A 27,904-nucleotide genomic window follows, 5' to 3' on the forward strand; every position below is an offset into this window, starting at 1 on the left:
TTCAAATTTAGATTGTATGTTTACAGTTGGTTTCGACATGTAAATAGAGTATGAATGAATAGTAACATCAGTTGTGATTGAAAGTGAAAAGCCAAACATGTGAGAGTGTCGGAAACGCAACTTCTGTTACCATCATTTTCGCACAACTGTTGATCTCAGTTGCATCCTGCGTTTGCCTCACTCCAACGCTTAAACAGTAGTAAGTATTCCAACCGTAGTGACAGCAGGCGTATGCTAGCCGCAGATTTCGTCATCTGGTTTTCCGAACACTTTCATAATTTATGCCGTGAGTAAAGTATTATAGCTGAATCATTAACCTTCATTATCTGTATATGGCGGCAGACACAAAAATGGTGCGTTAACATCCCACAAAACTTTATAGTTTTGTGTTGCCACGGTGGGAAACACTTCGTCTGCAGTAGGCATACCTATCAACAATGTAAGCTAGGTGTTCTGTGCAGTGATTAGTTCTACTTTCGTTTGGACTTTATACGTGGCTAACAATCTGCCGGTCTATGAAGAGACTGCTGTGTGTCACAACACATGTTACTCAGGAGACTTGGTAAATCAAACTGTGGGTCCAAAGAGGTTTTCAGTAAACATCTAAAGCAGCGTAATTGCGTCAATAATCAATATACAACGTTCTATTCAGGGGAGCACTGTTGAGATACTTTCTAAATTTTCCAATGGCATTCTGCATCCTGTTGTGTTAAAAGTCTTGCCAACAAGTCATCCCCAGTTACTCATTAAGCTAAACCAGTGCTCCGTCCATAATACTAAAAATCTAGAATATTAACGATACAATCCAGACAAGTACATTCTGATTAATGTCATCTCATACTTAATATCTGAAACAAATGATTAGATGTGAGAGTTCTGGTATCAAATAGGACTGCTATGTGGTCTCAATATGCTTCTTTTAATTTTTCTCTAGTTTAACTAGCAATATTTTTCAATCGCTGCAGATTTATGCAGTTGCTGATTGGCAGTCATGTTTAAGATTTTGAAATATTTTTAGGGTTAAATTCTGTATCTGCTGGAAGAGTAATGAAATGATGACCTTTTAAATTTACATATGTAGGCTCTACTCTGTAAATTGTTGTGAAGTGCATGGCAGAGGTAACGACATGTTAAGATTTCTTCCCATTGCAATCTCATATGGAGTGTGGACAGAAAGATTGCATAAGTGCCTCAGGGTGTGCTTTAATGAGCCTAGCCAGTCTTATTCTCATAGCTGTAAAAGACAGTAGTATGTAGAGGTTTGTAGTATATTCCTTGATTTTTCAATTAATACATATCTTAAATTTTGAAAGTAAACTTTGCTGGTATAATTGACGTCTATCTTCAAATTTCTGCTAGTTGAGGTTTTTCAGCATCTCAGTGAAGCTGTCCTGTTGGTCGAAAACCATGTTTTGAGTTATGTGCTTTTCTGCAGCCTATAAACACTGCATCTACCTCACTATCTTGCTCTGCAGCTCAGCTCAGAATATGTTCTAAAATACTCTAATGGATGAAAGTCAAAGATATTGAACTACTTGGTGTGGCAGGAAGTCTGAGAGAATTTTATTGTCATATATCACTGCATTACTGTTCATTAATATGTATTGAACATAAGTTTTGTTTACTCATTCTGCTACCCTTCTTGTAGACAGGCGTGTCTTGAGTTTTGTTCCAACTACTGGACAAAGTTTTTTGTTGGAGATACCATTGATATATTATAGTTAGTGAAGGGGATTCTATCTGGTTCTGGAGCTTAGTTTAGTTTCAGTGGTTCAGCTGTTTCTCAACACCACAGACTCTAATATATGTAAGTCATTTAGGAGCACAGAAGACTATCACCAAAGTAGCAGGAACATTAAGTTAACAACAGGCACACACAAAAGAGAAATAACAATTGGTACCTTTGGGAATAAATTCTTTGTTGACCTAGAGTACAAACACACAGCTGGACACATTGCCAGAATTGCATTTCTGCAGGTGGACTAGGTTGGAGTGGGTAGAGGGAAAGAGAGATGGGAGACGGGAAAAGCTGTTTGCGTAGTTTGTGTCTCAGAGGGAAGCAACAGATTTTTTGGCTAGGGATATGGGAGGGATGTTTGGTAGGTGCACGGGCTAGGCATGTGATAATCGGGTACCAGAACCAGTGATGTACAGCACATGACGAAGGTGATACGGAGGTATGGACTGGGAGGGAGGACAAGATGGAGGAAGGGGAAACTTGGATAGAGGCCGTGAGGATAGTATGTTAATTTCAGTTGAGGCCTGGAAGGTTACGGGGGTGTAGGATGAGCTGTAAGGTTAACTCCCGTGTGCATATGAGGGTCACTCCAAAAGAAATGCATACTATTTTTGTAAAAATACAGTTTTCATTCTGCATGTGTGAAAGTTTTACAGTGTGTAGATACGTCCTTCTCGCTTGTTTTCAAACTTAGTTCAACCTGTTTCCGTGAGTGGCACCGTCACAGCATGTCTTCAAGACGGCTGCTACACTTGACGTTCGTCAGAAGCAACATGCTGTCATAGAATTCCTTTGCTGTGAAAATAAGACAGTGGGAAACATCCACAAGAGGTTGAAAAGTGTGTAAGGAGATGCTGCTGTCGATCGCAGTACAGTTAGTCAGTGTGCAAGCTGGTTACGTGATGAAAGCGGGCATAGCAATTTTGAGGATTGTCCTCGCAGTGACAGGCCTCGTACTGCACACGCTCCAGACAATGTGCAGAGAGTTAACAAATTGGTGACTGCTGACTGACGCATCACAGTGAATGAATTGTCATGGTACGTTGGGATAGGGGAAGGAAGTGTTTGCAGAATACTGAAAGTGTTGGCGTTAAAAAAGGTTTGTGCCAGGTGGGTTCCCAGGATGTTGACAGTGGCTCACAAAGAAACAAGAAAAACGGTATGCGGTGAACTTTTGGAGCAGTATGAGAATGGTGGAGATGAATTTTTTGGAAGAATTGTGACAGGTGATGAAACATAGCGCCATCATTTTTCACCAGAGACAAAGTGGCATCATGCAAATTCACCTAAGAAAGAAAAAAAAAATTCAAAACCTCACCTTCTGCTGGAAAAGTTATGGCTACAGTGTTTTTAAATTCTGAAGGACTCTTGCTTGTGGACGTCATGCCAAGTGTAATCACCATAAACTCTGATGCATATGTGACAACACTGAGGAAACTTCAAGCTCGACTGAGTCGTATTCGACCAAATTTGCGAAAGCAGGATGTTTTGCTGTTGCACAACAATGCACGGGCACACGTCAGTCAAAAAACCATGGAAGCGATCACAAAACTCAGATGGACAACACTGAAACACCCGCCTTACAGTCCTGACCTGGCTCCATGTGACTATCATCTCTTTGGGAAACTGAAAGACTCTCTTCGTGGAACAAGGTTTGAAGATGATGACTCGCTTGTGCATGCTGCCAAACAGTGGCTCCAACAGGTTGGTCCAGAATTTTACCATGCAAGTATACAGGTGCTAGTTCCAAGATGGCGCAAGGCAGTTGAGAGGGATGGAAATTATGTGGAGAAATGAAAATATTGTTCCTAAAGGATGTATCTACACACTGTAAAACTTTCAGACATGTAGTATAAAAGATGGATTTTTAAAAAAAATAGTTTGCATTTCTTTTGGAGGGACCCTCATATTTCGGAAAAGCTGGGGCTGAGGGGAAGGGTCCAGATACTGTGAGTTGTGAAGGAGACATTGAACTCAAACATGTCACGCTCTGCTACATGTTGTGTCTCTAGGTGGTCAACTCTGTTCTTGAGCACAGTTTTGTGGTGGCCATTCTTTCTGGTGAGCAGCTAATTGATTGTCGTAGCGTCATAAAAAGCCATGCAGTGATCGCAACAGACTTGGTATCTAAAATGGCAGCTTTCACAGATGGCCTTGCCTCTGGTGGTGTGGGATAAGCCTGTGACAAGACTGGAGTAGGAAGTGCTGGGTGAGTCGATTGGGCAGGTCTTGCACCTGTCTCTTCAGTATATCATTTCTGTGGCAAGGGGTTGGAAGTGGGATAGGAATGGAGCAATATGTTGTGTAGGTGGGGTGGGCAATGGAATACCACTTTTGATACTGGGTGATGAGAGGTGTGCTCTTTTGTAGCTGATTCTTTAGGGTTGTGTGAGGACATGGCATGGGAAATCTGTTTGTGGAATAGGTTTGGGGGTTGTGCCTGTCTATGAAGGCACTCGTGACACCTTCAACTTCCTGGGCAAGAGAATTCAGATATGCCATCCACAGGTATAGGATCTATTTTTTGGTATGGAAGGGGCAACAGCTGTTGAAATGTGTGGGTGGGGAGGGGGGGGGGGTGTAGGAGGAGGAGAAGGAGAACGGATGGACCCATCAGATGTGTGGAAGTCAGTATCCAGGGACGTGGCATGTCGAGCTGAGAAGGACTGTGTGAAGTGAATGGGAGAGAGTGTGTTGAAGATGTGGACGAGTGAGGATAGGGTGTCTTGGCCCAGAGTCCAGATAATGAAGATATCATCAATGAACCTGAACCAGATAAGTGGTTTGGGGCTTTTGGAAGCTGGGAAGGTTTCCTCTAGATGGCCCTTGGAAACATTGGCATAGGAGGATGCCAAGCGGGTATCCATGGCTGTGCCATGGATTTGTTTGTATACATTCCCTGAAAACGAGAAGCAGTTATGTGTGAGGTTATAACTGGCAAGGTGTATGAGGAATGAGGTAGGGGGGTTTGCGATTTTCCTTAATGTAATATATGCATCACTCATCATTGCAGCTGTGTGAGTGTTAAACTGTGGCCATAGGACCTGTACTCATCCCCCCCCCCCCCTCCCCCGTGTAAAGGAACATTAGAAAAAAAAAAGAATTTCTACTTTTTCTTTGCAACCAATAATTTAATTCAAGTGTCACCAGTAAGAGTCTGGGCACTTATTGTAACACCACTGACAGCCTTTACATATGATCAAAATTTCTGCAGGTTTTGTGAGAGTTCTATTGATATGTTTCATTTATGGTAGTCATTGAAGCTTTTACACATTGCCTTTTGACAGCCAAATGCATTTCTTTTAGTGTCTTTATCCATAGCCCTATGCTTTGTTTTATGCCTGTTGCGCAGTAGGGACTCTTTGCATGGTAGTTTCTTTACAGTGACTGAATACCATGGGGGGGGGGGTCCCCTCCCATCATGAACTGTTCTACTAGGTACATATATATCCAGTGCTTGCTCAGTTATTATTCTAAAACTGAGCCACAGTTCAGAGTTAAATGACGAGAATGTTACTCAAGTCAGAGTTACATGAACCCATTTTACCCATCCAGTTTCATTCATGGCAGATGAATTACAGGATGTAACAGCTAACAGTTTAGGGGTCAGTTGCTCCCTCCAAAGGAAAATAAACCTTTTATTAAGTAGGTACATGAAATTCCATAATTAACAGTCTTTTATTGCTGTTTTAAAGAGAGAGAGAATGTGCTATGTCATAGTTCATTTATTTTTCTTCTGACACTTTATTTCAAAAAATGGCAGATAACTCATTCATTTGAATAAAATACAGTTGTACCTCACTTAACAAACACCCCCCCCCCCCCCCAAATAATGTGCAATTTTCGTAACAAGCAAACCAAATTGTTAAAAAAATGACTCGCTGAACAAATGATGTTTTGCATGACGAGTGAAGAAAACTTAGTGTGATGTCACCAGCCATTCATGCACAACAGTGGGGAAAACATTCAACAATATGAAAATCTCTCATTGTTGGCAGTGGCATATGAACCATGTCTTTAGTAGATGCTGCAGTCTGGGTGTACGTAGCACTCTTTCTGCTACTATCTTAGTGCAGCTTGTGATCACAAATTTTTCTAAACTTGTGTTCACGCAGTGTTTTTTGTGTGCAAATTTTAATAACCATTGTAGAAATGCCCTGAAGGTAAAGCAGCAAGAATACAATCATAAGAGAAAGAAAATGAGCTTAGAAATGAAATGTAAAATCATTGAAAAACGTTAAAGTGGTGTGAACATTGCTGATTTAGCACGCACATAAAGTCGGTCTATATCAACTACTTGCACTATCCTCACGAACGATGACAAGGTTAAGGAGACAGATGCTTCAAAGGGAGTGACAAAAGTATCTAAACAACCGTTTCGTATTCTGGACAATGTTGAAAGGTTGCTCCTTGTATGGATAAATGAAAAGCAATTCCAAGGCAACACTATTAATGAGAACATCATTTGTGAGAAGGTGAGAATGATTTTCATTGACGTTGTTAAGAAGACACCAGGATCATCAGTAGCTAAAGAAGTGTTGAAGGGAAGCCATGGGTGGTTCTAGAAGTGTAAGAGATTATCAGCAACTTCAAGATGCTTGTAGATTCTGAGTGTTATCTGCAGCAACAGGTTTTTAATTGTGACGAGACCTGTCTGGTCTAGAAAAAGATGCCAAAGCATACTTTTATAACTGCTGAAGAGATTACATAGCTCAGACACAAGCCAATGAAAAACTGTCTCACACTGGTATTCTGTGCCAATGCAAGCTGTGATTAGAAAATTAAACCACTGCTTGTTTACCATTCAGAAATTCTATGAGCCTTCAAGAAGTGTAAAGTGCAGAAAAATTGGTTAAATGTGATGTGGAGATCCACCAACAAGGCTTGGGTGACACATGATCTTTTGTGTGATTGGATCAATGAACTGTTTGGTCCTTCAGTGAAAAAATACCTGCATGAGATGAATCTGCCACTCCATGTCTTGCTTGTTATGTACAATGCTCCTGCCCATTTTTCAGGCCTATAAGACCACCTCCTTGAAGAATTTTTATTCATCAAGATCCAATTTCTGCCTCCCAACACCACACCATTACTCCAGCTTATGGGCCAGCAGATTATTTCTAAGTTTAAGAAGCTCTATACTACAGCACTCTTCAAGCATTGCTTTGAGTTGACTGAAGATACCAATCTCACTCTTAGAGAGTGTTGTAAATATTACTTCAACATCATTGTCCATGTCAAGACGAGCACGGGGTCCCGGGTTCGATTCCCGGCGGGGTCAGGGATTTTCACCTGCCTCGAGATGACTGGGTGTTTGTGTTGTCCTCATCATTTCATCATCATCCAGGAAAGTGGCGAAATTGGACTGAGCAACGATTGGATAATTGTACGGGCGCTGATAACCACGCCGTTGAGCGCCCCACAACCCCAACTACATCCATGTCAAGATGATTGAAAAGGCGTGGGAAGGGGTTACCAAGAAAACTCTCACTTCTGGTTGGAAGAAGCTTTGGCTGGAGTGCATTGTCAAATGTGACTCTAAGGCATTTGAGTCATTACCTGTGAAGTCTGTAGTCAATGAGATTGTGTCTTTGGCTAAAAGCATGGAACTAGACCTGGATAACAATATCAGTGAGCTTGTGGAAGATCACAGTCAAGCTTCCTTGTAAAAACAAATTAGTTATGTATCGTGAATAATAAAGTACACGATTAATACTGTATGAACAATTTGCTTTGAATAGATGGCATGAATAAGATAAAACTTGTAGTACTTTTTCTGCATGGAATGCTTCATTGTATTTTACATTAATTTAGTTGGGATAAATTGTTTCATGTAACGAGTGTTTCACACTACGAGTAAGATTCTGGAATGCATTATGTTCACTATGCAAGGTTCCACTGTACATTTTGTCATTCTTTCTATGGCAGAGGAGTGTTAAGAAGATTTGCTTCATAAGTGTTTCCATATGTACACACACACACACACACACACACACACACACACACACACACACACACACACAAAGAAAAAAGCTTATACCCCTACATGGTGCCAGATTGACGAACAGTGCCAATGCTGCATTTCAGCAGTTGGGTGAGGTTGTGGGGATTGTCAGTTAGAGTACGTAGAGAGAGATGTAGGAGGCAAGGAGAGGGATCGGGTATGGGTGGGTAGAACCCCTCATCCCCCAGTTTCATAATGGACTGCAGAAATTGAACCATTTCTTTCGCCAGGGATTTGAGTATCTCTCATCATGCCCTGAAATGGGAGACATGCTACCCAAGATCGCTTCCACCCGACCTGCGTAATATCCTACACCTTTTGTATGTCACTTCCAGTCCCTTGACACAGGGATCTTATCTCTGTGGTAGACTACTGTGCAAGACTTGCCAAATCCACCTGCCCAGCACTTCCTATTCCAGTCCTGTCACAGGCTTATCCTGCTTCATCATAGGCAGGGCCACCTGTGAAAGCAGCCATATCATATACTAACTCTGTCGCAAATGCTGCACAGCTTTTTGTGTTGGTATGAATAGCAACCAGCCATTCAGCAGGGTAAATGGCCACCACCAAACTGTTGTCAAGAACAAAGTTTACCACCTGGTGGCACATGATGCAGTTGCCAACACATCCTTTGCTCCCATAATCGTCCTGCCCTCAGTTCCAGTAACCCATATACCCCACACCCTCCATTCAACAGTTTCCCCTCCCTCCATCCTGTCACCCCCTCATAATTGACATCTCCATGTCACATTCAGCATGCACCTTTTCCCACCGATTTTGACAACCGTGCTTCATATGCATAGCCTGTGTACTTGCCACCCTTCCCTGCCGCATCCCTAGCAAGCAAACTAACTTCATCCTCCGTGCTACTAGCTTCCCAGCCGCATTCCCTCTCCCACCTTCCTGCCTCTCTCTCCCTTTATCCACCGCATCCGTGTGTGTGTGTGTGTGTGTGTGTGTGTGTGTGTTATTCTAGCTCAAAAAAGGATTACTCCAAAAGCTAGCAAGTTTTCTTTCTTTTTGTGTGTGCCTATCATCAACTCAATGCTTCTGCCTATTGGTCAGTGGTTCCCCTTAATTCAAGAGTATTTTCTTTCTGCCAGAACTTTCATACAACATTTAATAAAAATCCATTTCATAACAAAGCTATCTAACCCTAAAAAATTCCTAATTTTAATTATACAAATAGTTTGGTAACGTTACTGTTGTCCATAAAACCATTATCACTTTCCACAAATTTATGTATGTACCTTTTCAGTACATGTTAGCATTCTTTTCCAAAATTTCTTTTATGAAAAATTGCAATTTTTAATCAGATGATTAATTCACTTTTAAAAGCTATTCACACACTTGGAATATTTAGATAGCAAGTTAATTTTACTGAGAATAAGATTTTGTATCTAAACACGAAATACCTACTTATTTACAACATTAGTTACATAATTACATGATTATTTTCATCAACATTCTCTGCTGTAAGAACCATTTGATATATTCTTGTTGATATTCTTTCCCTGCCAACATTAGATGCAATATTAAATATATACGAGGGCTGGAACTTAAATAGTGGCAACTATTTTTCACAACCGATTCAAGAGTTACATGTTTGCACCTCTTACTATCCTTCAGAGTAGTCACCAGCATTGTGTAGAACCCGTTGCCAGCGATGTGGAAGGTGTAGTATACCATTAGCAGAGCCTGTTCTGTTGATGATGCTAACGGAGCGGTCTACCGCCTGTCAAATCTCTGGAACAGTTCTGAAGTGAATGCCACGAAGTGGTTCCTTCATCTTTGGAATCAAATCAAAGTCACAAGGACTTAAATCTGGGGAGTATGGTGGATGGTACAGTACTTCCCAGCCCCATCGACTGAACAGAGCAGTCACAGCTTGCGCTGTATGTGCCCGTGCATTGTCATGCAAAATGATGGGTGGGTTGCGCAGAAAGTGTTGCGGCTTCTTTTGCAAAGCTGGCCGCAGGTGATGCTCCAAAAATGAATGTAATACTGTGAATTGATGGTTTGCCTGTGGAGGAATGTAATGCATTAGGATAATAGCATCACAGTCATACACAAGAATCACCATAACTTTCACCATATTAGGGCTCTGACCTACTTTCGACTTTCGTGGCGACCCATAATGACACCATCCATTGGATTGACGTTTTAGTTTTGGCTCATATGATGTGGCCCATGTCTCATCCAGTGTTACGATACAGCATAATAAAGCCTCTCCTTTGCGCTTATAGCGCTCCAAGTGCGTCTGAGCATTGTCATATCGCATCCATTTCTGCATTTCCATCAAGTCATGTGGAACCCACCATGATGCAGTTTTTCACATGCCCAAGCATTCCTTCAGGATGCGAAGCACAGTCATATGCATTAATCTGGTTTCGTGGGCAAGTTCACGAATCGTGTGGCATCAATCACTGTCCACTAAACGTGGCAACAGCATGCACTACTTCTTCAGAGACGCTATGACAAACTGCCCGATGCATGTCTGCCACAGTTTTCCAACCTTCATTGAAGGCTTTTACCTAACGTGCCACTGTTCTGTATGGCAATGCCGATTCCTCACACGCCTCTTGAAAACCTTGGTGTTGTTTTTGCTACCCTGCAATCTGGCTGGTTTTCTTGCTTTTGGTGTTTGTTTGACATACTGTGTTACAGATTTTGGTAAACTATATGGATATGACATTGCACCACATTTACTCACGTTAATGTGTACAGTTACATTTGTAGTCTCTGATTTTGGAAATAATCTGTTTACGCAGTTGCCATGGTATATTCATATGCTAAACACTGAGGTGGTGTAATATAATTATGTATGGCAGTGCACACTCATACTCTGAGAGCATTAGCTAACAACATGTTTGTATATTACCTTTTGGGAGTATTTCTTTGCTTTCATTTAGTGTGGCTTAGACCTTGTGAAGTGCCTAGTCTTTGATAGCCATTCATTCTGTCACATTAAATCACTTTATGTAGATACTCCTTCTGTGGCTGTGTGCCATAAGTAGTAGTGGTAGTAGTAGTAGAGGGGTTTTTGGGCGCACGACAGCAAGGTCTTCAGCGCCCTGCCATAAGGCATGCTGGTCAATTGATCATAACCTACTCCAACTGAGACAGTGGCAATACACACAGAACAAACTAACGTGAGTGACAGTAATGGAAATTTATGGATAGAGCAACCTTTAAAATAAAGGAAAGGCAACCACTCACCTGTAGTGGACCGATGCGTGGAGCACAGAAACACGTAGCAAGTAACACCATTCACAGTAGCTTTCGAGCTGTTGCTCCTTTTGTAGCAAAATACACACGTTCACACACAATAGTACACAGATAACAAAATGCACACATCCATAGTCACAGCAAGACTGCTAGTGTGATTTTAATTTGTTGGCACTAAGGTGGAAGGAATTTGGTAGTTTAGGATTCTGTAACCTCTTCCTTGTTAACATTATACTTGGCAATCATAGTGGAGTTACATAGAATCAGGGCTTAATTAGTGGGGCTGCAAGTGTGACATTGCTGTTGAGTCATGTATCAGTTGGTTTCATACTTGTACAAATGCTGTCAACACTCATAGTATCCCATATTGCAATGAGCTGAAGTTAAGAATGGAGATTGTAAGTTAAATGGTACATATTACTAATATTACTAAATGGTATTTCTTAGCTTCTGAAGGGTGCTTTTGAGTTGTTACTCTCTGGTCTGTATTTTGCGAAGTATAATGTTAGTTACAGTCTTTTATACAGGATCGTCCCAACAAATTTCTGGCTTGAGGAGTGGTAAAGAACCTGCATTAAACATTTATTTATGCAGATTAACTTCCACCATTTTACTGCCAAAAGTGAAAAAATACATTTCATGATGTTGACTCTGAGGTGGGAATTACCTTTTTTAGACCAAATCTTTGTTTCTGATACTGAGAAAGGAAGTGCAGCTATTAAAGACTCTGAAGTTCCACTCATGACGTTTGTCATTTCAATAAGTCACTTTAGGCAAATACTTGGTGAAACCTTTTCACAGGCCACAATATATACAATATATAACAAATGTTCTCAATATAGTCAGAATATTTGTGTTACTTCTCTCTCTCTCTCTCTCTCTCTCTCTCTCTCTCTCTCTCTCTCTCTCTCTCTCTCTCTCTCTCTCTCCCCCCCCCCCCCCCCCCCCTTTTATGATAACTTTCTTATTACTCTAGGACACTGTTTATTATTAGCGAAGACATCATGTATGAGATTAGCTAAAGGAGTTTGCAGGCCATGTCCTTCCTATACATAATATAAGCAAGATCATCAGATAAAACTGGTAATATTGGCTGTTTCTGAAGTACAGTACTCACTCAAGATAAATAGTGACAGAAGTTGATTTTACCATCTGTGCTCTCATATAACACTTACTGCATCTTTCTTGCATTTGATACAGACTGCTAGCAAGAGAGCTATGGATGGTTGAACCAGAAACACGTATTCTATTAAAACAAGAAAACTGCTCTATCCAGGGCTTAACCTCAAACCAAAGTTGATAGTACAAGTACAGTTAGTGACACATGATCTGAAAATGGCCGCTGTCAATTATAGTGTGCCTTCTTTTGTGTTTTATTTTTGTTTTTATATATTTCAAAGCTTAGTAATCCTCTACCCTCCAATCATGTAGTCGCCAACTCCACCAAAGTGGATAATGATCAGTGTTAGTAGATTAGCATTAATCATGGTTTGTTGTTAGTATACTTTACAGAAGTAGACTGCAGTAACTGATCTACCTGTCGATGTATAACTTGGTTCATTCAACATCCCTGAAGGCTGTTCTCTGTGATGGAATTCACAGATAATTTTATGAAAAGGATAGATTTCTACACAGCATATAGAGAAGATGATGAATCACACAGACAGGCACAAAAAAAGACTGTTATACATTTGTGCTTTTGGCTATACATTTGTGCTTTTGGCCGGAAGGCCTTACTCTAAAGCAGAAAACACTCACACAAGCACAACTCACACACACGTGACCACTGTCTCTGGATGCTGAAGCTGGACCTGATGTGTGAATGAATGAATAATTTGATTTGATTCACACACTTCACCTCAACCGCAGAGACTGTAACTACAGATGTCTGTTGCTAGGTATCAAGACAGCTATGTCTCTCCCCCATACACATGCATAAATTAAAACATGAATAAACATTAGATGAGTCATTTCTTGTAGACATTTAATCAAAGTTTTCCTCATTGAAGTTACCTAGATTCAAAATTTATGACTGCACCCTTGCAGAGATATTTGGGATGACAGTTTTCTGCATCATTTTTGGTTTTGTTAAATTTTAGAACAGCCCCTTCTGGAATACAAGTGTTTATTGCTACTGCGCTTAATGTTTTTGATGTATTTGATATTATTTCTCAAAGCAAACATCATACATATCTGATATTTACTTTTTCATACTTATGATATGTCCGTGAAGCCAGGGTAGCTTAGATATGTTAAGATTTTTATATTCGTCAGCAGATACTCCGTCTTCAGCCGATTCTTAGGTAAGGTTCCACTAGTTTTCAAGTAAAACGCTATACTCCTTGGTAGGGCCAGTTGAAATCCATCATTTCAACAATTTTGATAATTTATGATTTTGAGATAGACCCGGAGTGTATTAAAAAATAATTACAATCCGAATCTCCTTCCACTGAAGTTGGTATAATTTCCTCCCATTGAAGTTGGTATAATCATGCTGGGTACACGGGTTTTCCTCCTTTTGAGTCTGCGATATTTGCCATGACTGTCTCAATTCAGGATTGCACTCTGCTTGTAAAGCTGTATTACAAGAATGATGATTCTGCACACATCGCTCCACAGAAGTTCCGCACACTGAAGGGTTTGAAAAAAGGCGTTGGTCCGATGACTGCCATGAGTCTGGGGAAAATGATATGGAAATTCAATTCTTTTGGTGTGCAACCTGGTAGAGGGAGAAAACAAATTGATCCGATGCCAGTGGAAGGAGCGGCCACAGAAATGCAGGAGGAGAATGAGTGGTGGTTTGCAAACGTGTATTGCATGGAGAATTGCCCAAACGAAGGACATACCCATGAGCACGGTACATAAAATCCTATGAAACCTCCTTCTTTGCTATCCATTCAAAATTACCCATGTGCACGAATTGCTTCCTGTTGGCCTGCCAGCAAGAGAGACCTTTGCTTTAGAATTTCTTGCTCACATGGAAGTGGATTATGATTGGCCATAGAAGATTTTGTGGACAGACGTAGCCCACTTCCATCTGACAGGATGTGTCAATACACCCTCCCCCCCTGAACCATGGACCTTGCCGTTGGTGGGGAGGCTTGCGTACCTCAGCGATACAGATAGCCGTACCTTAGGTGCAACCACAACGGAAGGGTATCTGTTGAGAGGCCAGACAAACGTGTGGTTCCTGAAGAGGGGCAGCAGCCTTTTCAGTAGTTTCAGGGGCAACAGTCTGGATGATTGACTGATCTGGCCTTGCAACATAACCAAAACGGCCTTGCTGTGCTGGTACTGCGAACGGCTGAAAGCAAGGGGGAACCTACAGCCGTAATTTTTCCCGAGGGCATGCAGCTTTACTGTATGGTTAAATGATGATGGTGTCCTCTTGGGTAAAATATTCCGGAGGTAAAATAGTCCCCCATTCAGATCTCCGGGCGGGAACTACTCAGGAGGACATCGTTATCAGGAGAAAGAAAACTGGCTCCCTTAATTGGGCAGGTAGGTTAGAAAATTTAAAAAGGGAAATGGATAGGTTAAAGTTAGATATAGTGGGAATTAGTGAAGTTCGGTGGCAGGAGGAACAAGACTTTTGTTCAGGCGAATACAGGGTTATAAATACAAAATCAAATAGGGGTAATGCAGGAGTAGGTTTAATAATGAATAAAAAAATAGGAGTGCAGGTAAGCTACTACAAACAGCATAGTGAGCGCATTATTGTGGCCAGGGTAGACACGAAGCCCACGCCTACCACAGTAGTACAAGTTTATATGCCAACTGGGTCTGCAGATGACGAAGAAATTGAAGAAATGTATGATGAAATAAAAGATATTGTTCAGATAGTGAAAGGAGACGAAAATTTAATAGTGATGGGTGACTGGAATTCGGTAGTAGGAAAAGGGAGAGAAGGAAACGTAGTAGGTGAATATGGATTGAGGGGAAGAAATGGAAGAGGAAGCCGCCTGGTAGAATTTTGCACAGAGCACTACTTAATTATGGCTAACACTTGGTTCAAGAATCATAAAAGAAGGTTGTATACATGGAAGAAGCCTAGAGATACTGACAGGTTTCAGATAGATTATATAATGGTAAGACAGAGATTTAGGAACCAGGTTTTAAATTGTAAGACATTTCCAGGGGCAGATGTGGACTCTGACCACAATCTATTGGTTATGAACTGTAGATTAAAACTGAAGAAACTGCAAAAAGGTGGGAATTTAAGGAGATGGGACCTGGATAAACTGAAAGAACCAAAGGTTGTACAGAGTTTCAAGGAGAGCATAAGGGAACAATTGACAGGAATGGGGGAAAGAAATACAGTAGAAGAAGAATGGGTAGCTTTGGGATAAAGTAGGTAAAAAGACGAGGGCTGCTAGAAATCCCTGGGTAACAGAAGAAATATTGAACTTAATTGATGAAAGGAGAAAATATAAAAATGCAGCAAATGAAGCAGGCAAAAAGGAATACAAACGTCTCAAAAATGAGATCGACAGGAAGTGCAAAACAGCTAAGCAGGGATGGCTAGAGGACAAATGTAAGGCTGTAGAGGCTTGTCTCACCAGGGGTAAGATAGATACTGCCTACAGGAAAATTAAAGAGACCTTTGGAGAAAAGAGAACCACTTGTATGAATACCAAGAGCTCAGATGGAAAGCCAGCTCTAAGCAAAGAAGGGAAAGCAGAAAGGTGGAAGGAGTATATAGAGGGTCTATACAAGGGCGATGTACTTGAGGACAATATTATGGAACTGGAAGAGGATGTAGATGAAGATGAAATGGGAGATATTATACTGCGTGAAGAGTTTGACAGAGCACTGAAAGACCTGAGTCAAAACAAGGCCCCGGGAGTAGACAACATTCCATTAGAACTACTGACAGCCTTTAGAGGGCCAGTCCTGACAAAACTCTACCATCTGGTGAGCAAGATATATGAGACAGGCGAAATACCCTCAGACTTCAAGAAGAATATAATAATTCCAATCCCAAAGAAAGCGGGTGTTGACAGATGTGAAAATTATCGAACTATCAGTTTAATAAGTCACGGCTGCAAAATACTAACGCGAACTCTTTACAGGCGAATGGAAAAACTGGTAGAAGCCGACCTCGGGGAAGATCAGTTTGGATTCCGTAGAAATATTGGAACACGTGAGGCAATACTGACCCTACAACTTATCTTAGAAGCTAGATTAAGAAAAGGCAAACCTACGTTTCTAGCATTTGTAGACTTAGAGAAAGCTTTTGACAATGTTGACTGGAATATTCTCTTTCAAATTCTGAAGGTGGCAGGGGTAAAATACAGGGAGCGTATGGCTATTTACAATTTGTACAGAAACCAGATGGCAGTTATAAGAGTGGAGGGACACGAAAGGGAAGCAGTGGTTGGGAAGGGAGTGAGACAGGGTTGTAGCCTCTCCCCGATGTTATTCAATCTGTATATTGAGCAAGCAGTGAAGAGACCAAAAGAAAAATTTGGAGTAGGTATTAAAATCCATGGAGAAGAAATAAAAACTTTGAGGTTTGCCGATGACATTGTAATTCTGTCAGAGACAGCAAAGGACTTCAAAGAGCAGTTGAACGGAATGGATAGTGTCTTGAAAGGAGGATATAAGATGAACATCAACAAAAGCAAAACGAGGATAATGGAATGTAGTCGAATTAAGTCGGGTGATGCTGGGGGAATTAGATTAGGAAATGTGAGACACTTAAAGTAGTAAAGGAGATTTGCTATTTGGGGAGCAAAATCACTGATGATGGTCGAAGTAGAGAGGATATAAAATGTAGACTGGCAATGGCAAGGAAAGCATTTCTGAAGAAGAGAAATTTGTTAACATCGAGTATAGATTTAAGTGTCAGGAAGTCATTTCTGAAAGTATTTGTATGGAGTGTAGCCATGTATGGAAGTGAAACATGGACGATAAATAGTTTGGACAAGAAGAGAATAGAAGCTTTTGAAATGTGGTGCTACAGAAGAATGCTGAAGATTAGATGGGTAGATCACATAACTAATGAGGAGGTATTGGATAGGATTGGGGAGAAGAGAAATTTGTGGCACAACTTGACTAGAAGAAGGGATCGGTTGGTAGGACATGTTTTGAGGCATCAAGAGATCACCAATTTAGTATTGGAGGGCAGCGTGAAGGGTAAAAATCGTAGAGGGAGACCAAGAGATGAATACACTAAGCAGATTCAGAAGGATGTAGGTTGCAGTAGTTACTGGGAGATGAAGAAGCTTACACAGGATAGAGTAGCATGGAGAGCTGCATCAAACCAGTCTCAGGACTGAAGACCACAACAACAATAACATGTCAATACACAGAATTGTCGAATATGGGCAACGGAAAATCCACACGCAAGCCAACCAGTACCAGTTCATCCTAAAAAGGTCATTGTGTGGTGCAGATTTATGGCATCATTTATCGTAGGGCCATATTTTTTTGAAGGGACAGGTGCTTCCAGTCCTGTTACCTGTACCGTCACTATGAGTGTCTTTGGTGCAACCACATCATTCCAGCTCCCCAACAGCATGGATGTGTGGATGGGATCATTTTTATGCTAAATGTGCACCTCCGCACACTGCAAATCCAGTTAAGCAGCTGCTGAAGTGCCATTTTGGAAATGCTAGAATTATCAGCCGCCATTTCCTTACAGCCTGGCCGTCCCGATCACCTGATCTTAATCCATGTGGCTTTTGGCTGTGGGGCTATCTGAAAAATGTAGTGTTCAGTGTTCTGATTGCAAACTTAGGTGCATTGAAGCCATGCATTGCCTGACACACTCCGAACATGAGCCCGGAGATACCTCAATCAGTTGTGGAACATGCTGTTTCTCGATTTCAACTTGTTGCAGAAAATGGTGGACAGCATACTGAACATGTTTTGCACCAATCACACGGAAATCAATAATCTGATTTCATTTTACCTGATGCTTTTTATGCGAATTTTGGTCTCAAGACAATTAAAAACCTGTGTGATTGATGCTTTTTGTGTGGTTTTTGGCCTCAGGACAATTAAAAACCACTATTAAATTATGATGCTTACTAACTATTTATTTTTCTTCTGCCATATGTTTTCCCTCTTCTCTGATAATGTTCCCCCCCATGAACCATGGACCTTGCCGTTGGTGGGGAGGCTTGCGTGCCTCAGCGATACAGATGGCCGTACCGTAGGTGCAACCGCAACGGAGGGGTATCTGTTGAGAGGCCAGACAAACATGTGGTTCCTGAAGAGGGGCAGCAGCCTTTTCAGTAGTTGCAGGGGCAACAGTCTGGATGATTGACTGATCTGGACTCGTAACATTAACCAAAACAGCCTTGCTGTGCTGGTGCTGTGAACGGCTGAAAGCAAGGGGAAACTACAGCCGTAATTTTTCCTGAGGGAATGCAGCTTTACTGTATGGTTAAATGATGATGGCACCTCTTTGGTAAAATAATACGAGGTAAAATAGTCCCCCATTCGGATCTCCGGGCGGGGACTACTCAAGAGGACGTCGTTATTAGGAGATAGAAAACTGGCGTTCTGCGGACCGGAGCATGGAATGTCAGATCCCTTAACCGGGCAGGTAGGTTAGAAAATTTAAAAAGGGAAATGGATAGGTTATAGTTAGATATAGTGGGAATTAGTGAAGTTCGGTGCCAGGAGGAACAAGACTTTTGGTCAGGTGAATACAGCGTTATAAATAGAAAATCAAATAGGGGTAATGCAGGAGTAGGTTTAATAATGGATAAAAAAATATAGGAGTGCGGGTAAGCTACTACAAACAGCATAGTGAACGCATTATTGTGGCCAAGATAGACACAAAGCCCACACCTACTACAATAGTACAAGTTTATATGCCAACTAGCTCTGCAGAAGAAATTAATTAAATGTATGATGAGGTAAAAGAAATTATTCAGGTAGTGAAGGGAGACGAAAATTTAATAGTCATGGGAGACTGGAATTCGAGAGTAGGAAAAGGGAGAGAACGAAACATAGTAGGTGAATATGGACTGGGGGTACGAAACGAAAGAGGAAGTCGTCTGGTAGAATTTTGCACAGAGCATAACTTAATCATAGCTAACACTTGGTTCAAGATCCTAAAAAAAGGTTGTATATCTGGAAGAATCCTGGAGATACTAAAAGGTGTCAGATAGATTATATAATGGTAAGACAGAGATTTAGGAACCAGGTTTTAAATTGTAAGACATTTCCTGGGGCAGATGTGGATTCTGACCACAATCTATTGGTTATGAACAGCAGATTGAAACTGAAGAAACTGCAAAAAGGTGGGAATTTAAGGAGATGGGACCTGGATAAACTGAAAGAACCAGAGGTTGTAGAGAGTTTCAGGGAGAGCATAAGGGAACAATTGACAGGAATGGGGGAAAGAAATACAGTAGAAGAAGAATGGGTAGCTCTGAGGGATGAAGTAGTGAAGGCAGCAGACGATCAAGTAGGTAAAAAGACGAGGGCTAATAGAAATCCGTGGGTAACAGAAGAAATATTGAATTTAATTGATGAAAGGAGAAAATATAAAAATGCAGTAAATGAAGCAGGCAAAAAGGAATACCAATGTCTCAAAAATGACATCGACAAGAAGTGCAAAATGGCTAAGCAGGGATGGCTAGAGGACAAACGTAAGGATGTAGAGGCTTGTCTCACTAGGGGTAAGATAGATACTGCCTACAGGAAAATTAAAGAGACCTTTGGAGAGAAGAGAACCACTTGTATGAATATCAAGAGCTCAGATGGCAACCCAGTTCTAAGCAAAGAAGGGAAGGCAGAAAGGTGGAAGGAGTATATAGAGGGTTTATACAAGGGCGATGTACTTGAGGACAATATTATGGAAATGGAAGAGGATGTAGATGAAGACAAAATGGGAGAGAAGATACTGCGTGAAGAGTTTGACAGAGCACTGAAAGACCTGAGTCGAAACAAGGCCCCGGGAGTAGACAACATTTCATTGCTTCTACTGACGGCCTTGGGAGAGCCAGTCCTGACAAAACTCTACCATCTGGTGAGCAAGATGTATGAAACAGGCGAAATACCCTCAGACTTCAAGAAGAATATAATAATTCCAATCCCAAAGAAAGCAGGTGTTGACAGATGTGAAAATTACCGAACTATCAGTTTAATAAGTCACAGCTGCAAAATACTAACGCGAATTCTTTACAGACGAATGGAAAAACTGGTAGAAGCCGACCTCGGGGAAGATCAGTTTGGATTCCGTAGAAATCTTGGAACACGTGAGGCAATACTGACCTTACGACTTATCTTAGAAGAAAGATTAAGAAAAGGCAAACCTACGTTTCTAGCATTTGTAGACTTAGAGAAAGCTTTTGACAATGTTAACTGGAATACTCTCTTTCAAATTCTGAAGGTGGCAGGGGTAAAATACAGGGAGCGAAAGGCTATTTACAATTTGTACGGAAACCAGATGGCAGTTATAAGAGTCGAGGGGCATGAAAGGGAAGCAGTGGTTGGGGAGGGAGTGAGACAGGGTTGTAGCTTCTCCCCGATGTTATTCAATATGTATATTGAGCAAGCAGTAAAGAAAACAAAAGAAAAATTTGGAGTAGGTATTAAAATTCATGGACAAGAAGTAAAAACTTTGAGGTTTGCCGATGACATTGTAATTCTGTCAGAGACAGCAAAGGACTTGGAAGAGCAGTTGAACGGAATGGAAAGTGTCTTGAAAGGAGGATATAAGATGAACATCAACAAAAGCAAAATGAAGATAATGGAATGTAGTCAAATTAAGTCGGGTGATGCTGAGGGAATTAGGTTAGGAAATGAGACACTTAAAGTAGTAAAGGAGTTTTGCTATTTAGGGAGTGAAATAACTGATGATGGTCAAAGTAGAGAGGATATAAAATGTAGACTGGCAATGGTAAGGAAAGCGTTTCTCAAGAAGAGAAATTTGTTAACATCGAGTATAGATTTAAGTGTCAGGAAGTCGTTTCTGAAAGTATTTGTATGGAAGTAAAAGATGGACGATAAATACTTTGGACAAGAAGAGAATAGAAGCTTTCGAAATGTGGTGCTACAGAAGAATGCTGAAGATTAGATGGGTAGATCACGTAACTAATGAGGAGGTATTGAATAGGATTGGGGAGAAGAGAAGTTTGTGGCACAACTTGACTAGAAGAAGGGATCGGTTGGTAGGACATGTTTTGAGGCATCAAGGGATCACAAATTTAGCATTGGAGGGCAGCGTGGAGGGTAAAAATCGTAGAGGGAGACCAAGAGATGAATACACTAAGCAGATTCAGAAGGATGTAGGTTGCAGTAGGTACTGGGAGATGAAGAAGCTTGCACAGGATAGAGTAGCATGGAGAGCTGCATCAAACCAGTCTCAGGACTGAAGACCACAACAACAACAACAACTGATAATGTTCTGTTGCAATTTGATTTCATTCTGACCAGTCGTGTTATTTCTACAGTGGTGGGAAAGTTTAACTTTAATTATAATCACTCGGTACTTTATTTCCTGTCAGTCGGGCACCAAAGTCACAAAACCAGTTTTAATTTCTTGAGATGTTTCATTTCAGCACACTTCATTCCACAACAGCTGTTAGTTTTGATATGGATCAATTTATTCCTTGGAAATGGGAAACCACTTCTATGGTGTTTTCAGTTAAATATTACTGGAATCATTTTGCAAAATGTTTCATTGCTGGTTGTGGAAATTTCACGTAATTATTGCTCTCTTTTCAGTAAAACTTCAAATATTTTTTGAAAGATATCATGTCACTTGCAACAACTATAATTGTTCATTTGCCACATATATACATTTGTAAGAAATATAACCTATTCAAGAAATTGATATTTTGTTCATTGAGTACTTAGTGAAGCTATGCTGAACCAAAAGCTTGGTTTAAATGGTACAGTACTTTTACAGGCTTGATCGTTTTAAGGCATTCCTTTGTTCTGAGAAGTATCTTACCCAGCCAGCAGAAACACTGTACTGGCATCCTGACAGGTTTAATTAATTAGTTAGTTTTATATTCTGTGTACCATAATTGTATCTCCCACTATGATATGGAACAAATCAGTTTTACTATTATACACTGAGGCGACAAAAATCATGAGATAGCGATATGCACATATGCAGATGATGTTAGTGTCACATACATAAGATACACTATGTGATCAAAAGTGTCCGGACACCCCCAAAAACATACATTTTTCATATTAGGTGTGTTGTGCTGCCAGGTACTCCATATCAGTGACCCCTGTAGTCATTAGACTTCATGAGAGAGCAGAATGGAGTGCTCCACGGAACTCCCTGACTTCGAACTTGGTCATGTGATTGGGTGTCACATGTGTAATACGTCTATACGCAAGATTTCCACACGCCTAAACATCTCTAGGTCTATTGTTTCTGTTGTAATAGTGAAGTGGAAACGTGAAGGGACACATACAGCACAAAAGCGTACAGGCTGACCTTGTCTGTTGACTGATAGAGAATGCCCACAGTTGAAGAGGGTCGTGATGTGTAGCAGGCAGACATCTATCCAGACCATCTCACAGGAATTACAGACTGCATCTGATTCCACTGCAAGTACTATGACAGTTAGGTGGGAGGAGAGAAAACTTGGATTTCATGGTCGAGTGGGTGCTTATAAGCCACACATCACACCGATAAATTCCAAACGATGCCTCACTTGGTGTAAGCAACATAAACGTTGAACGTTTGAACAGTGGAAAAACATTGTGTGGAGTGACAAATCACAGTACACAATGTGGTGATCCAGTGGCTGGATGTGGGTATGGCAGATGCCCGGTAAACATCATCTGCCAGCGTGTGTAGTGCCAACAGTAAAATTCGGAGGCAATGGTGTTATGATGTGATTGTGTTTTTCTTGGAGGGGGGCTTGCACCCCTTGTTGTTTTGCATGGCACTATCACAGGTGTACATTGATGTTTTAAGCACCTTCTTGCTTCCCACTGTTGAAGAGCAATTCGGGGATGGCGATTGCATCTTTCAACACGATCAAGTACCTGTTCATGATGCATGGCCTGTGGTGGAGTGGTTACATGACAATAACATCCTTGTAATGAACTAACCTGCACAGGGTCCTGACCTGAATCCTATGGAACACCTTTGGGATGTTTTGGAACACCGTCTTCATGCCAGGCCTCACTGACTGACATCGATACCTCTCTTGAGTGCAGCACTCCATGAAGAATGGGCTGCTATTCCCCAAGAAACCTTCCAGCACCCGATTGAACATAAGCCTGCGAGAGTGGAAGCTGTCATCAAGGCTAAGAGTGGGCCAACACCATATTAAATTCCAGCATTACCGAAGGAAGGCACCACGAACTTGTAAGTCACTTTCAGCCAGGTGTCTGGATACTTTTGATCACATAGTGTATATAAGGGCAGAGCATTGGTGGGGCTGTTTTTTGTATTCAGATGATTGATGTGAAAAGGTTTCTGACATGATTATGGCCACATTACAAGACTTAATGGACTTTGAACACGGAATGGCAGTTGGAGCTAGATGGTGGCATGTTCCATTTTGGAAATTGTTAGGGAATTCAATATTCTGAGGTTCACAGTGTCAAGAGTGTGGCAAGAATACCAAATTTCAGGCATTATCTCTCCCTACGAAAAATGCAGTAGCCAATGGCCTTCACTTAAGAACAGTGGCCTTTGTGTAAAGTTGTCAGTGTTAAGAGACATGTAACATTGCATGAAGTAACTCCAGAAATCAATGTGGGACGTACAGCGAACATATCTGTTAGAACAGCACAGCGAAATTTGATTTTAATGGGCTGCGGAAGCAGACAACTGACTCAAAAGTGCCTTTGCTAAAAGCACGACATCGCATGTGGCATCTCTCCTGGGCTCCTAGCCACATCAGATGAGTCCCAATTTCAGTTGGTAAGAGCTGATGGTAAGGTTCAAATGTGGCACAGACTCCACGAGGACATGGATCCAGCTTGTCAACAAAGTACTGTGCAAGCTGATGGTGGCTCAATAATGTTGTAGGCTGTGTTTACTTGAAATGGACTGGTTCCTCCGATCCAGTGAACTGATCATTGATTGGAAATAGTTATGTTCAGATATTTGGAGAATATTTGTAGCCATTCATGGACTTGATACTATAGATGGGTGCACCCTCTCACCTGACCCCAATAGTTTGCGATTAGCATGAGGAACATTCTGGACATTTTGAGTGAATGATTTGGCCACCTGGATCACCCAATATGAATCCCATTGATCATTTATGGGATATAATTGAGAGATCAGTTCGTGCACAAAATCCTGCACCGGCAACACTTCCGCACTCATGTATGGCTGTAGAGGCAGCATGGCTCAATATTTTTGCGGGGGACTTCCAATGACATGTTGAGACCAAGTCACGTCGAGCTGCTGTACTACATTGGACAAAAGGAGGCCAGACACGACATTAGGAGGTATCCCATGTCATCTCAGTGTAGCACGTATTTGTAGCAGAAAATATGTCATATTTACCATTATTTACCATTTACATGATTTCTTAGGATATTTTTTCTTGCATACAGTGATTTATATGTAACTATGTTCATTCTTCCCCCCCCTCCCCCCCCCCCCCCTTGATTGTTGATAACAAGTGTAATGACAGAATAAATGTACTGCAAAGCTGTTTTGAGTATGCCAAACCATTTAGAGAGCTGTCTACAAGAGCTTCTAGAGTGCACCCCACACATTACCTTTCATGCCTCAAACACTTTTTCCCTCAATGACAAGTTGCTCCAAAAACTAATGATGCCATAACACATTAGTGAATGAAAATAGGAAAAGTAAGCCAACTTGACATTTTCAGCTCCAAAATCAGATACTGTGTGAATGCTGAAGTTGCAGAGCTTACACTTTCAGAAGACAGAAGATCGGTAACATGTGACATCTCCATATATTACTGTCCCCCGTTTAAGTGGAGTACATTTAGTGTAGTATGTATATCTCTTCTTAGTTTGGTTGTAAATAACATAATCCTTCTGTAATTGCATTCTACAAGTTTCCGTTTCTACCTTTAGCTAAAGAGGCAAACACTTTCTGTTTTTGAGAAACTGATTTTAGCCCTTCATTTTTTTATGCAATATTCTATGTGCTGTTATAGTAGCCTTGGTAAGAATGGCTTATTTGTCTTTGCCTTATGTTTTATGATGTGTGCTCTACTGTTAAATGGGCACATATGACCTTAGTTGTTTTTGTGCCCTGAAACAAAATTACAATTAAATGTCATCTTTATAAATTAACAGAATTACAGCTGAGCATAAATGCCTTTGCATGCAAGATGAACAGTCTTCTGTTCTCCTCAGTATTGCTTATTTTCCCTTCTCTGTCACTTATGCTTGCTTTTACATCCATGCATTTGTAAATTACAGTACCAAGATGGATGACCAAGCCTGTCCAAGATGTAAAACAACAAAGTACCGTAATCCTTCACTGAAACTGATGGTTAATGTATGCGGGCATGCATTATGTGAAAGTTGTGTGGATCTTCTTTTCTTGAAAGGTACGTATGTCAGTGACTTGAAGATATCTGTGCCATGTAATTAATTATTCCAACTGCCACTTATTACAAGCAGGAAGTCAACATTGAGTAAGCTTTGTCACAGCTACTTTGTGTACCTAACTGAAATTTATTCATTGTATTGCCATCTCCTTTCACTACTTCCACAGTGCTCTCTATTCAGCTCCAAAAAATTGCTGAGAAAGGTCTGATTACTTCATTTGATTATCATACTTTAAGTTTGTATTCCATGCCCTCAGTATGTAGCCGACTTCTAATTCTCATTATGGGAGCATAATGTTTTTATTTGCACACACCTGTCAATATACTATATTTTTGTCTTTACAGGCTCAGGATCTTGTCCAGAATGTTTTGCACCACTTCGAAGAAGTAATTTTCGTGTCCAGCTTTTTGAAGACCCTATGGTGGAGAAGGAAGTGGACATACGAAAGCGTGTGTTGAGGGATTTTAATAAAAAGGAAGAAGATTTCAGTACATTGAGGGAATATAATGATTACTTAGAAGAAGTTGAAACAATAATATTCAACTTAACAAACAATATAGATGTGGTAAACACAAATAAGAGAATTGAGCAGTACAAGAAAGAAAACCGAGAAACTATATTAAAGAACAAAGTAAAACTTGGAAAGGAGGAGATGGAACTGGAAGAACTTCTGGAAGAAGAAAAGTTACAGGAGGAGCTTAGGAAGAAAGAGTTGCAGAAGATAGAGGAGGAAGAGAAGAGGAAAAAGATTAGGGAAAAAGAGGCTCTAATTGATGAACTTATGTTCTCAGATGCAAATGCAAAAAATATTGTGGAAACATATGCTCAGAATATTCAGCAAGTTAAAGAGGAAGCAAGGCAGGCACCTGCAACCCGTGTAACACAGTTTTCAACTGGCATCAAGTTTGGCCGACAATCTCAGCAGGGCTTCTTGCCTATTCCAAAGCAAGATGAAGGGACACCATTCACATACACACTACCTAAATTTGACTGTGGTGGTCCAGAACCACCAACCTGGGAAGAGATGCAGAGGAGAGGTTGTTCGAAATATGTGCGCAGTGAAACACTTGCCGAGAGAGCCGGTGGATACAAAGCGGAATTTGCATGTATGCGTGCATTGCAGGAAGGCCTTATGGGCCTCTACTATTCACATTGATACCTGTGCGTAAACCCAGTGTGTGTCAGCAACATTCATGTGGCTGGTATGAGACATACTTGCCCATCACCACTAATCATTGTGCTGTACTTTTACTTCTGAGGAACTGAAACATGACCACTACAGTTTTCAGATCATAGTGTCAGTCTCAGAAGTAGTATGTGGTTTGGTAGACAGACTTCTTCCTGTGGATATCATTGGGATAGTTCCATTAGTAATAAGTGTTTTACTGCTGCTCAATTAAGATATTTATTTGTAAATTTTTACCTCATTAGTCAGTACTTTGTACAATATGCCCTTTATCTTAAATTTATTAACTGGAAATGGATTTGTAAAAGCTGACAGTAATTTTTGGTTTATTCCATTTTATTTTGTTCTTTGAGACATATTAGCACCACTTCAACCACACTATTGCCAATACAGAATGAAACCGTATGCCAAAAAGAGTAATGCAATATTATTTTCCTTTATTCTTCTGTTGATGGTGTGAGAACAATATTTTAAGAAGTAGTGCTAATTTTACCCATTTGGGTGTATGAGTTATGATTTTATGTGCCTGTTCATAGCAGATGTTTACCATTATTACAGCTTTTATACTTTACAGAAAATAAATCATAATTGAATGTTTGGAGTCAGTGTTGTTATCTAAAACTTCTTTCTAGCTGTAACAGATTTTATCAGCCCTTCAGAAAAAAATACTTCCAGTTTGTGTCGTAAAGGCACGAGTAAATGTTGTGTGTGCATCTTACAAAACTTAGACATGTTAACTAAGACACATTTAATTTAAACTGTGTTACAGAATATTTTATAATTTGTCCCAATTTTCCATTGAAAATGGAAATGGTATAAAACACATTTATAAGAGTGCATCCATAAAGTGGGAGTATAACAGGTGATCAGAAATTTTTCATATCAAAAGTCATGTACTGTGAAGAGTGAAAGAATAGACCACCTCACACTGGTTATTGTTGTGAATACCTACTACTTAGGAAGTTGAAGGTGAAAACACTCCGTCATTGTTCCTTTTCTGTGTATGTTATGTCTTGAATAGGAAGACGGCTTTCAGGTATGCAGTAATCCATTTACATTTCTTGTCTGTAATAAAAAAATATGCAGCTGTGGGAGTAAATTCCATTACCAAGAGGCTATAATGCTTTTTTTTCCTTCTTTGTATTCTTCTGCAGCATGTCTCACTTTTTCATCTTGTGGGAACTGATTTTAACAGTCTTCCGTTTCCTTACAGAGGCCGATGCATTGGTTAGCAGCTGCCGGGCTGGGTTTTGTTGCCACTACATTT

General features: G+C 40.6%; 1 protein-coding gene across 1 annotated transcript; it reads left to right on the top strand.

Annotated features, from left to right (window-relative positions):
* On the top strand, window positions 1-27,238 carry LOC126483866 (CDK-activating kinase assembly factor MAT1). The gene is made up of 3 exons (XM_050107089.1): window positions 1-199; window positions 25,320-25,450; window positions 25,796-27,238. The coding sequence occupies exons 2-3, from the start codon at window positions 25,327-25,329 to the stop codon at window positions 26,605-26,607; spliced, it is 936 nt and encodes a 311-aa protein (XP_049963046.1). The 5' UTR covers window positions 1-199; window positions 25,320-25,326; the 3' UTR covers window positions 26,608-27,238.
* The last annotated feature ends 666 nt before the right edge of the window (window positions 27,239-27,904 follow it).

Source organism: Schistocerca serialis, chromosome 6 (genome assembly GCF_023864345.2).
Source record: "Schistocerca serialis cubense isolate TAMUIC-IGC-003099 chromosome 6, iqSchSeri2.2, whole genome shotgun sequence".
Lineage (NCBI taxonomy): Eukaryota > Metazoa > Arthropoda > Insecta > Orthoptera > Acrididae > Schistocerca > Schistocerca serialis.

Bases quoted from the DNA above. Each gene is read 5' to 3' on its own strand.
- LOC126483866 (XM_050107089.1), top strand. From the start codon at position 25,327: ATGGATGACCAAGCCTGTCCAAGATGTAAAACAACAAAGTACCGTAAT. The intron at 25,451-25,795 runs GTACGTATGTCA...TTGTCTTTACAG, and splicing joins GGATCTTCTTTTCTTGAAAG to GCTCAGGATCTTGTCCAGAA.